Below are 16,831 nucleotides of genomic sequence, written 5' to 3' on the forward strand. Positions count from 1 at the left end.
TCTTTCTTAGTTTTGGAGTTTTTTAAAATAAAGTATGTTCCCATATTTATTCCATGTCATAAAAATCATAAGGAAAACAAGAGAGAATGAAAAATTCTTGTGAGTACCAATGGCAGGTTAGAAAGGTAAGGTAAGCTTACTAGGGGTAGGAAGATTTTCTGCTTTTCATGGTACAGATGCAGCAAATGTGTGAAATTAAGGGAAACCTGATGCTAGGCTGAACAACGCATTAGAGCAGGGCTGTCCTACCCTCTGGCTTCCCTGGGCCACCCTGGAAGGAGAAGAATACACTAACACTAACGACAGCTGATGAGCTTACAAAAAAAAAAAGGCAAAAAATCTCATAATGTTTGAAGAAAGTTTACAAATTTGTGTTGGGCCATATGCAAAGCCATCCTGGGCAGCATGTGGCCCACGGGTTAGACAAGCTTGCGCATTAGAGAATACAATGTTGTTTTAATAAATGCTTTATTTGTGCGTTCTTCTAAATCCCACAGCTTTGAAATTCTGCCTACAGATCTATACTACTATATCTGTATCAAAGAGTATCCCAGAAACATTTTTTGTGTTTATTTATTGATAGGTATAAGACATAAGGAGGAGACAACTAAGAACCTCTTTTTCTTCAGGATACTGTTGTGTCTGAATTTTGTACCTGGAATAGCTGTAGATTTTAGACCTTTAAAGGGAAATAGCCTGAGGTAAAAAGATGACCTACTGGAATGGAGAAGCAAAGAGAGAAGAAAAAATTTGAATTGTTGATGAAATCACTGAGCCACTGACTAAGCCAACTCTGGACCTTTTGTTATGTGAAAGTAGCCTTCTTTATAGTTGAAACACATTTCTAGTTGTGCTTCCCATTACTTGCACTGGAAAAAGCATAAGAGATACAACTTCTGCCACCCCTTCAAGTCAGCCCTGATTCTTTTTGCTGCAGTCTCTAAAGAAGGATCTCTACATATACTTGTTTTATAAAGTTCAAAGGTTAAATCCTTATCCTAGATCTCTACATATCTGGATTCCTAGCCTTGCCTTTCCCAAGACATAAAACCTATGGCAATTTACTTAAGCTCACCTGACTTCAGTTCCTTCATCTACAGAATGATGTGAATACATATTCCAAAGGCATTTTGGGAGAATTAAGTGAAATGACATATTTTAAATGCTTGGGATTACACAGAAGGAGTCAGAGAAACATTTTTTAAGTATCCAATAAGTCTGACCTAACATGGATAAAAATCACACCCTCAAAACATAACTTTTGAATACTGAAATTTGCCACCCTACTTTCCTATTTAATCTCCAACTCTTAAATAACTGAGGTGGGAGGAACATACAGAAATACATAACCAGCCTGATGAAGTTTGTAAAACTGTCCTATTTAATTTTATTCTCATAAACCTAGAAAAAGCAAGCCAGCATCTTTTCCATCAGCATTGCTAGGTGGAGATTTCATGATGCTGTGAGCATTTCTAACTTGTCATATGCTCTAAATTTAGAAGATGTGCACTTTTCATTGAAAAATATATCTCAGCCAATAATTTCCTCTTTGGGGAGGGAGTAGAGGTCTTTAAAGCATACTATAGTACTCTTGGCAGGAACTAGGTTGGAAAACTAACATTCTTCCAAGATTTTAAAGCATCTTTTATATGTAATGATAATCTAATATATAATCATAACTCCATATTTTCACATTAACTATATGATATAAGTAATATTATATATATATTTAATAATTCCTAGTTACTTACCTTCTCTTGGTTTTTTGGGGTTTTTTTGTTTTTTTTTTTTTTTTTGGTGTATGTACGTGTGTGTGTGTGTGTGTGTGTGTGTGTGTGTGTGTGTGTGTATGTATTTCCCTGGCATTCTTCTTGTGTTTGAAAGATAATAAGCTTTTAAACTGAGATAGTACCTAGCTATCTTGAGTCAAGTTTATTTTTGGAGAGGAGAAGTATAAGGTCATAACTGTTATTTTCGGTCACACTGCTACCAAGGAAAAGTAATTTTGAGTCTTTGGACTATCTATTGATTTTAAGGTATATGTTAAAGGTGACTATATAGTCTTTGAAATTGCTGTGTATTCTTATCTTAATTCATCTAGGAGGTTGGAAATTCTCTAGCACTGACACCTATATTATTATTTTTTCTTTTTTTTAATTCTAGGCTATTATTTTCTCCTGAAATATATTAGGACATATCTAACTTAGATGCATTATGTGCCTGAAATATCAAGAAAAAATTCCAGTCTCAGCATGCCATTTCTATCCACTGTAATTTAGACATTTTTCATGTTGCATTTATGTCTGCTAGGGTAATAGTCCTTACATTAAAAACCAGCCTTCATTAAGTGGCTCACCCTTCAAGTAGTCCATTACAGCCTTTCATTCTCTCACCTTGCACTGCTTCCAACTCCCACTGTTTTTAATAAGCAACTCAAATGTGGCAAACTATCTTCTCTGTGCAGAGGGCAAAAGCATCAATAGCCAGATGATAACATGGTTTGGAAGAGCACATCAAAATAAGCCCATAATTCTCATCCTAAAATACCTCACTGCAAACAAAGACTTAAAATTATTTTCAAACCCTAGACTTTAGTCTGATTCCTTTCGTCCACGATTTTTTCTTTTACCATACATGCTCTAATGAGACAGCGGATAATATGTGTGTTTCTAAAGGTTTGCTTAAACAGACATGCAGCAAGTGTTTATCAAATAACTAAAAATAACATACAGGTAAACCAAAGGAAGGGCAAAGCGTCTCCCCAAGGGATGAGAATATCATAGAGAAAATCCTGAAGTTTGGCAGCAATTCCAAACAACAGCAAGTCTCAGATTCCATTTCCCACGAAGGGTAAGAAACAGTCATTTAAAACTTTCAAATTGTGGAAAGAAATATTTTAAATGAAGTGGTAGAAGATCATTCTGGATTAAATGAAATAAATTATATAGCTCATTATATAGTGGATTTAAATAAATGCCCATGCCTAAGTCAAGGAAATTTGTCAACTCAACTACAATGATGAAGCACGGTGGTACTGGAACAAGCGTAACTTTTATATTAGACAGACAGATCTAAGTTCCAATTCTGTCCCTAGGTGACAACTATTCTATCACTCTCTGCCATGTTTTGTCTCTGTAGATATGCTGTTAAGATACTCACTCCACTACAATTTTATAAGGCTCTTGTGAGGATTAAAAGAGACATGTCAAGTCCCTAGTATAGTAAAACTCAGTAAGGGACTAGTAAGTGGTAGCTAATAGTAGTAAGTACTTTAATCTCAGAGATGCTTATCTAAAAGTGCTTGAGTTTGCAACATCATTGTTTTCAAACTGCCCTTTGGAGCCATATGTCTCTAGGCATTTTTCAGAGAAGCCACCTTGATGGAGCCGGGGTGGTACAGAGAAAGGGGTAGATGGTGAGTATGTAGGGGATTATAAAACAAGTAAGTCCCAGGACCATTCATTCCTTGTGATTGATTTTAAATATTAAAGCGGTAGAAAATATTATTTTCTTAAAAAAAGATTTCTATTACTTAAAAAAAAAATCTGAAATCATTGAATGATGCATAACCTTCCAGCTTTAAACCTCTGCAGTTTTCAGGCTCCTTAGAATCTAACACCTATATCCAGTACTTTTGGAGGTTTTCCCATCTGTGTTAATGGCCTCATGTTAAGCCCTTCCTCTCCCCACTACCACCAAATCTCTCAGTTCCCCTTAGGACAACTGCACATGTTCACAGACACACTCTCTTTGGTTGTGTTAACAGACAATGCTAAGTAGATGACAAAAAGAAAGTAAACCAACATTTTGGCCTGATTTTCTCAATCTTCTAATACAAAACTAGCCATAATATTGCAAGTCAATATTCGTTGCCAATACTACATGCACAGAACTTTATTCTACCACTCTCTGCCACGTTTTCTCTCTGGCAGATACACTGTCAAATAATTCTGTTAATTCAGCTGTGTGAGATTTTTGGCCGTTATAACTTTGTAAAAAACATATGCTTTTTCATTAATCATCTATAATGGAGGATGAAAATATTAGTCACAGTGATCCACTACTTTTGGTAACTGATCACTGTTCCCAGAGAGAAAGAAAGCACAAGTTAACATAAGAACTTCCTTGAAATTTCTTCTCGGATGTATTAAAATGTGTTACATGGCATATATGACATTGTTTTAACAAATTATTACTAAATTAAATTATTACTAAATCTTCTATAAAACTAAGAGACTAATATAAATACTTAGAAAACTTAGCTGAAATAATGTTACCTATACCTTTTATTGTAGGAATCAAATTATGGACACCAATGTCTTATTTAATTTTCACTTAATCACACTATCAGAAGAAAGCCAGGTACAAAATCATGTGACTCATGCATGCTCCCCACTGAATAAAAAAGCGCACTAAATCTCTCCAAATAAATAATTGAAGAATGGTACTGGAATTACCTGTTTTATAATCCCCTACATTCTCACCCCTACCCCCTTCTCTATACCACCCTGGCTCCTCAGGGTGGCTTCTCCGAAAAACACTTAGAGACATATGGCCCTAACCTACTGAATCAGAACTCACTCAGTTTCATAAGGGAGGAGGAATGATTCCTTACTTCAATCTTCAGAGTAATTTAATGACAAAGGGCTTTCATTTTTTACTATATATATAGTGTGTGTGCATTTTAAATAAAGAACCCTGTACAATTATTTTCATTATTATCGGTGAAAACACTAGACTGAAGGTAGGATACAATTCAGTCACAATTTTAAATACTATCAAATAAGTTCTCTAGAGACTCTAAACTAAAATTCAATTAGCCATTTTACAAAAACCTGTTAAAAATAAAAAGCAGTTGTAATTACAGTCAAAGATAAATGTATTGAGATGTCAATCACAATCCCTACTCTCAGATCTAGGACAGAACATATAGTAAAATGGTCAAATATGTTTGCTTCACGAGGTCATAAGCATAAAAAATATTGACAAACAAGGTCAAGAATGCACATGTCTTTGAGATCAAAGAACGATTTCTAGTTCCATGCAACAGCTCTTATTCTCTATGGGTTCTGAAAATACATATACAATAGATTTTTGAGGAACAAAAGATCGGGATTTGGCAAGCAAAAGTCAAAAACAAAAAGAGAGAAAGAAATATGAAAAGAGTACACAAAAAGACAAAAAAAAAGTTAATTTTTGGTAGAATTAACAACATTTAAGTGTATCCAAAATAGATAGGTAATATTCATAAAGACAAAGGTCAAAGCTTAATAATTTTATGTGAAGGTCTAATTACATAAAAATCTCAACTCAATATAATGTTTGGTAAATGGGGTATTTTTTAATTCAATTAATTTTCTAACAAGAGGAGCTTGTTTAATTCTTGACAAAAATATTTTAAAACTTACATTACAGAAGTTGACATTTTTGTCTAAGAAAAATTAAATTTTTTTTTTTTGAGAAATAAAAGACAAAAAAAATGGTCTATGTTCATAAGGGTTTTTTTTTTTTTTTTTTTTTAAAGACAGTCTTTCTCTGTCACCCAGGCTTGATCTTGGCTCACGGCAACCTCCACCTCTCAGGTTCAAGCAATTCTCCTGCCTCAGCCTCCTGAGTAGCTGGGATTACAGGCGCTGTCACCACATCTGGCTAATTTTTGTATTTTAAGTAGAGATGGGGTTTCACCATGTTGCTCAAACTTGTCTCAAACTCCTGACCTCATGATCCACCCACCTTGGTATCTCAAAGTGCTGGGATTAGAGGCATGAGCCACCATGCCCGGCCGTTCATAAGGACCTTATAGTCTAATGGACAGAAGGACATGTAAGAAATATACTATAAAAATAGCTACAATTTAAGTAGTACATAGTACAGTGGGCCGCATATTCTGATATGAGGATAGAAGAAATAGACTTTCAAGCCAGTCAGGAAGATCTTCACAAAGCTAGTAGAACGTGAGTAGACACAGTAAGAATGGGTAAGAGATTGATGAATGGATAAGTAGACACAGAAATATTTCAGCAGAGGGAAGAGAACAACACAAGGCCCATACAAAGATATCAACGAACACAATGTTTTTTTAGTAGAGAGGAGAGAATCCAGTATGGTAAGAAAACAAGAAGTTTGGACCCATTTGAGGATTTCTATTTTATATCTTTTGTTCTAATCCACGACATTTTATTTATTATTTTAGTTTCCCAGGCTTGTGTGCAGTGGTTTTATTTATTTTTTCTCAATTTACATTGACATATCAGATAGATACATAAAGAAAAGTATACAACTCATCATTGCACAGCTCAATGACTTTTTACAGATTTCACCACACCTCAAACTGTAAAATGCCATCCAGATGACGAAATAGAATATCACCAGCATCTGGATGACTCCTTCATGCCACCTGACAAGCACTAACTATCATTACCCATTACTTCAAGTAAATAATATGCTGATTTCTAACATCATTGATTAGTTTTGCCTGTTTCTGAAACTTACATAATTTATATAAATGTAAACAATATATACTCTCTTGCATCTGGTTTCTTTCCGTCAAGATTGTGTTTGTGAAATTCATTCATATTATTGTATAAAGCAATGGTTCTTTCATTTATTTGCAGTACAATATTCCACCTTATGAATATGCCATCATTTATTTATACATTGCACTGCTAACAGACATTTAGGTTGTTTTCAGCTTGGAACTATTATGAATGCTGATGCTATCAACATTTTTGCACATGTCTTTTGGGGAACATGTATACTTAGTCCTGCTGGGCTTACACCCAAGAATGGATTTGTTGGTCATAAGGTAGTACAGATTTATGCTCCAACAGTGGTATCAGAGGGTTTTACTTACTCTACATTCTTACCAACATTTGGAATTAAAATTTTCACTTTTCCACTGATTGTACAGTAGTTTCTCACTGTGTTTTAAATATGTATTTCCTTGATGACTGAGTTAAGTAGGTGCCCATAGTTTCATATGATTTGGGGATATTAGAACTGTCTTACGAAGTACCTCTTCTTTTGTATGCTATTTTTTATTCTATTTGGCAGACTTTCAGTCATCATCATTGTAATCTGACCAAACTAGTATGTGGGACTGTGTAGTAAGTAGTAAGTAGGAACTGCTGCAGAACATTTTAAGCAATGATTGATGGTACTGTATCTCTTCATGAATAGAAACAATTTTCTTTTTGTCTATTATTCTCTACTATCCATCTTCAACCTTCTTTCATTCTATTTATTCATCCTGTCTTTTTTCACTCACTCTTGGCTTTTAGTCCAAAAAGGTCAATAAACAGAAGCCAGTTAATAGCACCAAGTATCACACAGTTCAATAACAAGTTAGGTTTGGAGAGCCAGCTTTTATAGAGTTGCCAAACATTTGGGGGTTTTTTGTTTGTTTTGTTTTTGTGTGTGTTTTTAAAGTACATAAAGAAAATAAGCATGCTTGCTAATTTATATGAAAATAAAAAGATCATAACATTTTAGTATGATAAATCTAAATGTCTCCTTTATGCCAATTTATGAGCAAGGAATGTTCAGTCAGCACTTTAAAGGAATATCAGAAGGAAAATGAAAACAATAGTATCTATTATAAAAAGAGATGACTAAAAGAAGAATATACATGAGTGCTTTCTCTCACCTCTCTGAAGACTAAACACAGTTTCATTCGGCAAAGTGGCCGTGACCTTTTTCCCTCCTCTGCATGATTAATTACTTAATGTACTATTAATTGGAAGATATGGCTGAATTTCAAATGCTTTCATTTTCTGTGCATATCATCCTGTACTGTAACCACCGATTAAGCTGTTCATCAAAGGTGAGCCAACAAGGTCATCTGAGCAGTAATTCTTCAACTATTCATTACCCACCATCAATGGTAATTAGCAATGGTAACATTTCCATAAATCAACATCTTTCTTATTATTCTATGATGATAAACATTCAAAATGTGTGCATCCCAGCCCACCCCCTTTAATTTTATATGAAAAGTTCAGTCTAAATATACCACAGAGAAAATGCAGGTAAAAAATTACAGTAGTTTAATTAAAATGCACCAGGAAAATAAGGTTACATACCTTTGAAAGAAAAAATACAAATCTATGCACAAAATTAAATGAGTCTGCTGACAAAGTAGGGGTCAAATATAAAAAGCAAAGAGTGTCAACCACACAGTTCCAATTTTCCCTCTGCAAAGGAAATTATGGCTCAGTTCAGCCTCAAAAATAACCATTTGCCTACTCAGTCACAGAAGGTGACAATTCAGAGTAAAAAGCAAATTTAATTCTTTCTACTATAAAAGTACACATCATGGGGGAGCCAATAAACATTTTTTCAAGGAAATATTTACCATATTCATTTACAAACCAATAATTACATTTAGAAATGTAACTTTTAGGTTTTGTTTTATTTGCTTTGCATGATTGTGATAAATTGTTTATTGTTGATGTTTTCACGTTTTGTTTTTTTAAATCATATTAATCAGCAAGTTCAGGGACGCTGCTGATAGAATTTTCACTCTTCAATAACCAGAACTGACATTTTCACTTCTAATGGCTATGTTTAAAATTGTCGCATCTAAAATTCACACTCAAGAAGGACTTACTCATTTTGTAGAAAAATTAATTCTAAACCATTTTTAATCATAATAAAAATACTAAAATACACTCTGAAACCTAAATTACTAGTACTAAGTAATCAGCACATTATATTATATATTATAATAGCATAATGATATATATTACATATATGTGACTATATATAATATATAATTATGTACCATGTACTATTCTTGTTTCTTTCTAAATATTGGAAGGAAAAGAGTTTGATCTCTTTGATGTTGTATTTTTAAATTTCTGTTTATATTTTCAAAGTTGCAATTTATGTTATTGCTAAGCATATATGCATAGAACTTGGAATTTGCTCCAGATTAACATGCAGAATTGAAAAGCACAACTATTAGTCTAATATTGTATGAAATGGTATGTAAATATTGACATCCTATGTTAATTGTGTGTTTTTCCTAAGTAAGATGAAACACACTGCACACTGGCTTAAACAATTATAAATTATATTATCTCACAAAACCCAAAATCAAAGGATATAACAAAGTAAGGTTGGCCGGGCGCGGTGGCTCAAGCCTGTAATCCCAGCACTTTGGGAGGCCGAGACGGGCGGATCATGAGGTCAGGAGTTCGAGACCACCCTGGCTAACACGGTGAAACCCCGTCTCTACTAAAAAATACAAAAAACTAGCCGGGCGAGGTGGTGGGCGCCTGTAGTCCCGGCTACTCGGGAGGCTGAGGCAGGAGAATGGCGTGAACCCGGGAGGCGGAGCTTGCAGTGAGCTGGGATCCGGCCACTGCACTCCACCCTGGGCGACATAGCGAGACTCTGTCTCAAAAAAAAAAAAAAAAAAAAAAAAAGTAAGGTAAAAAACGAAAAGATGCTGGGCGCGGTGGCTGACGCTTGTAATCCCAACAGTTTGGGAGGCCGAGGCGGACAGATCACAAGGTCAGGAGTTTGAGACCAGCCTGACCAACATTGTGAAACACCGTCTCTACTAAAAATACAAAAATTAGCTGGGCGTGGTGGTGCATACCTGCAGTTCCAGCTACTCAGGAAGCTGAGGCAGGGGAATCGCTTGAACCTGGGAGGCAGAGGTTGCAGTGAGCTGCGATCAGGCCACTGCACTCCAGCCTGGGTGACAGAGTGAGACTCCATCTCAAAACACAAACAAACAAACAAAAAGAACAGATTTTTCCCCTATTTCTCTACAATTCCCACATAAAAGATCTCCATTAGACACTTTTGTCTCCATGCTGCCTCCCCTCAGAATCACTGGCATGCTCATGACCACTGGGAGAAAGACACAACCTCTCTCCCTACAATGTAATAAAATTCTTTCCCTTTAGTCTGATTGGATCCAACCTGTATAATTTAATTGAATAACGATGAAAAGAGCTGATCCCACATTTAAGATTTTTTTGGAAAGGATTTTTTTTGTTTGTTTATTCTGCTTTTTTTATTTTTTGATTTTTGGTTTGTAACTTGGGTTTTTATTAAATAGAAAAAAAACACTAATACTTATCTTTTTTTTTCAAAGACAGAAATAACAAAGGTATAGTGAGGATTCTTGAGGAATACAGAATTACAGAAAGTTATTAAGGGAAAGGCAGAGAATACTTTTAAGGCTCTTAGATGTGATCCAGTAGCATAGCAATTTAGCTTATTATAACCATTAAATTATTGTTGTTACACCTAAAATAAGAAAATCCTAGACACTGCAAAACTGTTCCCCTAACATTGACTAAACAGAGTGACTCTCACCTTGAGGCATCTCGGGTGGTAGATAATGAGGCTCTTGAGCACTAACATGCACCCACTCAAAGTCATCATACAGATCCTGGTGGTAATCACAGGCCCCTGGACCATCATCAAAAGTACAGCCACCTAGGAGAAAAGAGGACTACTGTTACATTCTACACAGATTTTCCAAACATAATGAAAGCTCGGGAGAAGGAAATGTTATATTGATATATACAGTATGTTACTCATAATCTTGATTTTGAATCATTAAAAATAATAGAAGATACATGCATAAGTCAGGCTTTCTTGAAATATACAAAGTGTTATTGGTAGAGGGTCTTCACTGCAATTTGCCCAGGTCCTTGGCATCTTGAACAAAGAATTGGACAAAACCCACAACAAAGCAAGGAAAGAATGAAGTAATGAAAGCAGACATTTACTGAAAATGAAAATACACTCCACAGTGTGGGAGTGCACGAGCAGCAGCTCAAGGGCCCAGATACGGAATCTTCTGGGGTCCAAATACCTCCCTAGAGGCTTCCGATTGGCCACTTGGTGTTCACCTCATATAAATGAAGTGGTGGCCCACAATCAACACTGTACAGTACTTTCTGCAACCAATCAGAGGTACTTTCAATTTTCCATCACCACTCAGAAAATGAGGAAGTTTGCAAAGGGAAACTGGAAAGTTGGGGTTTTCCTTTCTATTTAGTTCTAGGACGTCAGGTGAATCAGCCTTAGGTTCCCTGCCTCCAGACCCTATTCTCCTGCCTCACAAACCACCTAGAGCCTAACTCATTTTTAATAACTTTAGCGGTGAGAAGCAGAGGAAGAACAAGAGTGAAAGTTGTCTTCCTCTACAATGCAAATTCAAAAAGGTGAAATAATTTAAGTTTTACCAACATCTTTGCTTTAAAAGAACTATTTGAAATCTCATAATAGCCAATGAAACATAAAGCTTTTTAGGGTCTAAAGTGCTTGAGGTCTGTGATATCTTCCATGCTTTATTTAGATTACTTTCATACACAATTATGATTTAAAAGGTAGGGGGTGACTCAAGCATAAAACCAATCAGATTAGCCTATAATCACTTTCACTGCTCCTACTTTATTTAATAACTTAGTCTTTTTAAATGGGGGTAGCATTTCCCCTTTCCATCAGTCATGGTTTTTCTGGCTTAATTTTCAGGGGTAATTGTATTGCAAAAGTAGAAGGATTATTTTTGCTTCTTAGCTGATGTGTACAGGCACACACGACTCAACATATTTAGTTTATTCAAATCATGAAAATAAGAACTGGCCTATATGTCTCATCTTGAAAGAAAATGCATTAGAACTAATGAAAATCCAGCAGTGGGTTTAATGAGAAAAACCAATAACCTGTCTCCTTTCAAATAGCTTATTTGTTTAGTTTCCATGGGGATCTCTGCGAAGAAACTCAGTGAATTCTCTGACCAAGCAACAGACTAAGGAGTAGTAAACCCCAATGCTGTAAATTCTTCCCTGTAAAAAAAGGAATTTACTTTCCTCATCAAAAGTTTGGTAATCTGAGTATGAGTGAAAGTTACACTCCTCACCAACGACAGAGAGGGGTGAGTGTCACAGGCAAAGCAGGAAACATCAGAGATGTCATGTTGGCACTATAAGCTCTAAAATCTTTTCCAAAAGGAGAATATGTTGAGCGTATTCTTGAATCACTCTTATGAATACAGAAAACCTATAAAACAACCCAACTCGAGAACTCAAAAGCTTAATATTGTCTTTTAAATATGCTTAAAATAGACTTTTTATAAATGCTCTCATTAAAAAAGATGTACTTTTTAATTTAAAATTAATCAATGAAAATAGGTTGCTAGGAAATGTATCTTCACATAGCAAGGGGAATGTTTTTCTCAAAATATAATTTGCTATCAAACTCTGAAATAATTTACTGCTTTCCAACACAGGCCTTCAGGGCCCCCATTACCCTTTATAATAATGTGAGTGCCCTTTGTATATAAATTTAAACTACCAGCGGGACCCATATTGACTCATTTGAAAGACAAATGGCCTTAATTGCTCTCCTTCATAGCCACTGTTAATTTTAGACTACAGGATTCTGATTAGCAATAACAACTAGGAGTAGCTATACAAAATAAGTGGGTCAACCCTTGCTATTTGTTGTACATCCCTTCCCTATCTGAAATTTGTCAAAGGAGTCTTGAAAATTATTACTGGTCTACTTGACTTGAGTAACAAGAAAACTTTCAAAATAATTTTTAATATCTAATTTACAACAAGGTATAATCCAAGCGGTGTAAAATATAGCATACTAATAAATCTTTTGCAAATCTTTTTCTAAATAATTTTGTATTTCAAGGTTAAGGGCAAATATAGTATACTGGAGTAGACTATAGGAAATACAAAAATAATAATACTAGACTGATAAATGAGACAAACTATGGGAGACATATATATTAAAATAAATACAATTTGTTATGTAGGATAATAATATGATGAAAATTCCAAAGAACACAAAAGAATTGGCTACCCACACTAGGATTGCTTAGGGAAGGTTTCATTGAGTTACTCGTAGTGAATATGAGGAAGGATATACCAAACAGAGGCAACTCAGAATGGAAATGGGATTAAAAGTAGAGGAAAAGCAAGAGCAGCAGCATATAAGTCTAAGGGAACATCATATGTTGTGAAATCTCAAATAATTCTGTATAATGAGCATCCAGAATATGTAGGAAACTAAGAAGAAACAAGTAAATACGAAAAATTTTAGATGTCAGCAAAAGGAGTTTAGAGTTTGTTCTACAGCTGTATTAAAATCTTTAAAAGATGTTATCAAAGAGTATGAGGCAATTCAAGCATTTTAAAAAAAAAATGGTAATAACCCATGTAGAGTTAAAAGAGGAATGGAGGGAAACAGAGGAAAATAATTTGTTTCAACCTTGTAACAGAGAACAGCACATAACATATCCTGAATTAATTCAAACATATACAGTTCCTATTGACCATTTAGGACTCACTAGAAAGGTCTAAACACCAAGTCCCCTATTATACATAGTCCTCGATACACATTCTTGAGTTCAAGACATCTTTATGTATAGCATTACATAAATCTATTTAAAAGAGAAATGTCATAGCAAGGTCCCAATTCATAAATTAAAACATACCTTATGAATTTAAAGTTTCACTGAGCTGGATGGTAGATGGCAGAACAGAAAGAGGTAATACCAAATTGGTGTTCAAGAAATTTAGTTAGGCAGAGGGAAAGAAAAATGAGCACGGAAATGTTCCATTTTCTGCTGTTGCATTTGCTACTGGTGATAAGGCTACAATGAGTAGCTGCAAATCATGCCAGAGAAATGGTGACCACAGTTCCTTGACCTTTGGAGGAAAATTACTTCTGAAGAGCATGTCACAGATTGCTAATTCCTCTACTCCAATCAATCAACTAAGGGACAGATCTATCACCAAAATGGTCTGCTTCTGTGATAGCAAGCCACTTAAGGGGTTGGCAACCTGTTCATCTGAAAATAAAAATCAAGCTGATTTGAACTTGCCAGAATTTCATTTTATTCCTAAACTGCTCAGTGAAAAATGTGGTACTAAGTAGTATTAGACACCAAAAAGATTAAACATAAAAAGTAAAGAAAAGTAAGTACCCCGGCCCCAAAACTATATTGCCTAAACATCCGGCATTTAGATTCTTGAGTGCTTATTTAAAGAGAAGGTAAAAGTGCTGTGAGAGAACACGGAACTGGAGACATTTTCTGCAGAATCAGGAAAAAAATGAATACTAAATTTAAGTCCTTTCTGAAGTCAAACTTTTCAATAAAATCTGGGTTCAACTTAATTTAAACGAAGTTGAACTGAAGAAAAATGAAAAGTCAGTAGATCACTGGAAAGCTGTGAAGGACATTCTTTTAAAAGATTGTCTAGGATCTTCCACATTTTCCCCTTCATGGCACCTCTAGATTCTTAATTTTCTGACTGAGTACAGTAGCAAGAAACAAAGTAGAATTATCTTTCATGGTTCTTTACTGTTTGTAAAGAACAAGCTTTATTTAGCTGAAGATACAGAGCATTTTCTTAAATTTTTGGAATATATGTAGTTTTTTCAAGTAGAAAGAAAGCCCAAAACAAAATATGTTGGAAAATACAATATCCCCTTAGTAAAGTTGCTTGATGATCCTCAAAAATGGACAAATTAACCTTCTCCAATAGTGAATGAAGCTGTGATACATAACTTTGCTCATGTAAGTGATTATCAACTTGGAATGATCTTTCTTCCATTTAGGACACAGAGAAAGATTAATTACATGTCACATTAGGACACATGCAATACTGAGTTAAACTAACTTTGTCATCTATTTACGCTAATCAGAAACCATCATATAAATTTGTCGGTATGATCTCCAAAATTCATTACAAAAAAAGCCAATATATTTCACAAAAATTTTAAAAGAATGAAAATTACTAAATATCTTAAATGCAGTTCTATTGATAATCTGGGTAATATAGTTTATTCCCAGAAAAACACCTTACAGAAGTACAGAAATTAGTGGGTTTTGGTTTTGTTTTTGTTTTTGAGACGGAGTCTCGCTCTGTCACCAGGCTGGAGTGCAGAGGCACGATCTGGACTGGCTGCAACCTCCGCCTTCCAGGTTTAAGCGATTCTCCTGCCTGAGCTTCCCGAGTAGCTGGGACTCATGCCACCATGCCCATTATTTTTGTATTTTTAGTAGAGACAGGGTTTCACCATGTTGGCTAGGATGGTCTCAATCTCTTGACCTCATGATTCGCCCATCTCGGCCTCCCAATATGCTGGGATTACAGGCGTGAGCCACTGCGCCCAGCCAGAAATTAATAGTCTTAAATAAAGTTCATCTTTCCTCTGAAATATATTGGCATATCTGAATAGCTTTTTTTTTTTTTTTCCCTTTTAACTCTACACTTCTGGGAATACTGAAGGTACAAAACAAAAACTGGCATACCAAGATAAATATTTAGGTACTTTATACCTGCTGTAATGACAAGCAACAGTTTTGTTTTCCAATTTAAGTACTGAAATTAAAACAGGAACAATTCCAAGTCGATACAAATAACAAATGGTTTTAAGGGCATATTTATGAGTCACTGGTCATAACACATTGCTCTGGTTCATTACCAAAGAGGATCTACTAGAAGAAAACAGAAAATTTATGAATAGGAGTTCTTTAAATAATAATCACTTGAGATCCTGAAAGTATCCTTTGCCCTGCTTGTAGTTAATGAGGGTGTGAAAATATTATTTAGGTCTAACTCCTTCATTAAGGAAAAAGAACTAGAGACACATTTCAGGAAATCCAGACCCATTATTTATTGATAGGTAGAAATAGCTCTTAATGATGACAGAACTCACTTCAAACACAATTGTTAATTATCTAATTGTTCATCCCTAGAGTTCCATCTCTAGCCAAGAATATATATGTTTATATAATCCAAGATTATTTAGCTAGTAAGGCTTCTATTCAAATTGTATATTATTTGAAGCAGATGCTCTACTCCAACTAAATAATCTTCACTGAACTAACCAGAGTGTAATAACAAGTTCAATTCCACCCCCTTCATCTTTACAGAGAAACAACATTAAAATTCCTTATATCTCTATTAATAAGGCTGAAAGAATTTTAAGTATGGGCCATACATCATCCACGCAAGTGATAGAAGAGAGACAATATAGCTAAACGCAGCCTGGAGTAATGGCTAAATACATACATAGCTTTCATATTTTACTTCTTTGAGCTTCAATTTCCTCCCCAGTACAATCAAAATAATAACAGTTATAGCACAGTGGTGTTAGATTAGTCATAATGCATGTCAAATTCTTAACACCCAACACAGTTTTTTTTTGGTTAAAAAAGCATCCTTATTTTTTCATGTTTTATTCTTCCCAGTTTATTCTGTATATGCTATACAGATGCACACAGTTAACAGCTAAGCCCTTAACAAAAAGAGAAATATGGTTTCCATCTAATATACACAGAAAGACTAAAGATAGTTTATATAAAGGCAATATTACCATATTGCTAAAATCAGTTTTACCTGAACACTCATCATATATACTTTCAAACAGTCAGTAAATACCTTCCTTTAGCATAGGAATCAGCAAACTTCATGTACAAAAAGTAAGGTAGTAAATATTTCCAGTTTTGTGGGCCATGCCATTTTGTCATAACTACAAAACTCTTGTCATCATATCAAGAAGCCACAAAGAATACCTAACAAATGGGCATAGCTATGGCTGTACTTGATTAAAATTCTATTCACAAAACAGGCCACATTCTGAATTTGGCCCAAAGTTCACCAACCCCTGGTTTAGATCACTGTGATCTTAAACCGTAGGCAGAATATAGTCTGCTTAAAAGCTTACAACCAAGAACCTTTAACTTCTGCATCACCTCCATATTTTCTTTCTCACATGTTAAGAGTAGTGGTGAGCCACACACAGCCAAGCAACTGAACCAGAAACGGAGAATGATAGTGCT

General features: G+C 34.9%; 1 protein-coding gene across 26 annotated transcripts in view; it reads right to left on the minus strand.

Moving 5' to 3' along the window:
- The window catches only part of PTPRK (protein tyrosine phosphatase receptor type K), a 565,022-nt gene that overhangs the window by 431,888 nt on the left and 116,303 nt on the right, over positions 1-16,831 (minus strand). For all 26 annotated transcript variants that reach the window (XM_005551791.5, XM_074037021.1, XM_074037018.1 and 23 more), the window contains exon 2: positions 10,333-10,455. In XM_005551791.5, coding sequence (XP_005551848.1) covers positions 10,333-10,455 — 123 coding nt within the window. The remainder of the gene's footprint in view (positions 1-10,332; positions 10,456-16,831) is intronic.

Source organism: Macaca fascicularis, chromosome 4 (assembly GCF_037993035.2).
Source record: "Macaca fascicularis isolate 582-1 chromosome 4, T2T-MFA8v1.1".
Taxonomy (NCBI): Eukaryota; Metazoa; Chordata; class Mammalia; order Primates; family Cercopithecidae; genus Macaca; species Macaca fascicularis.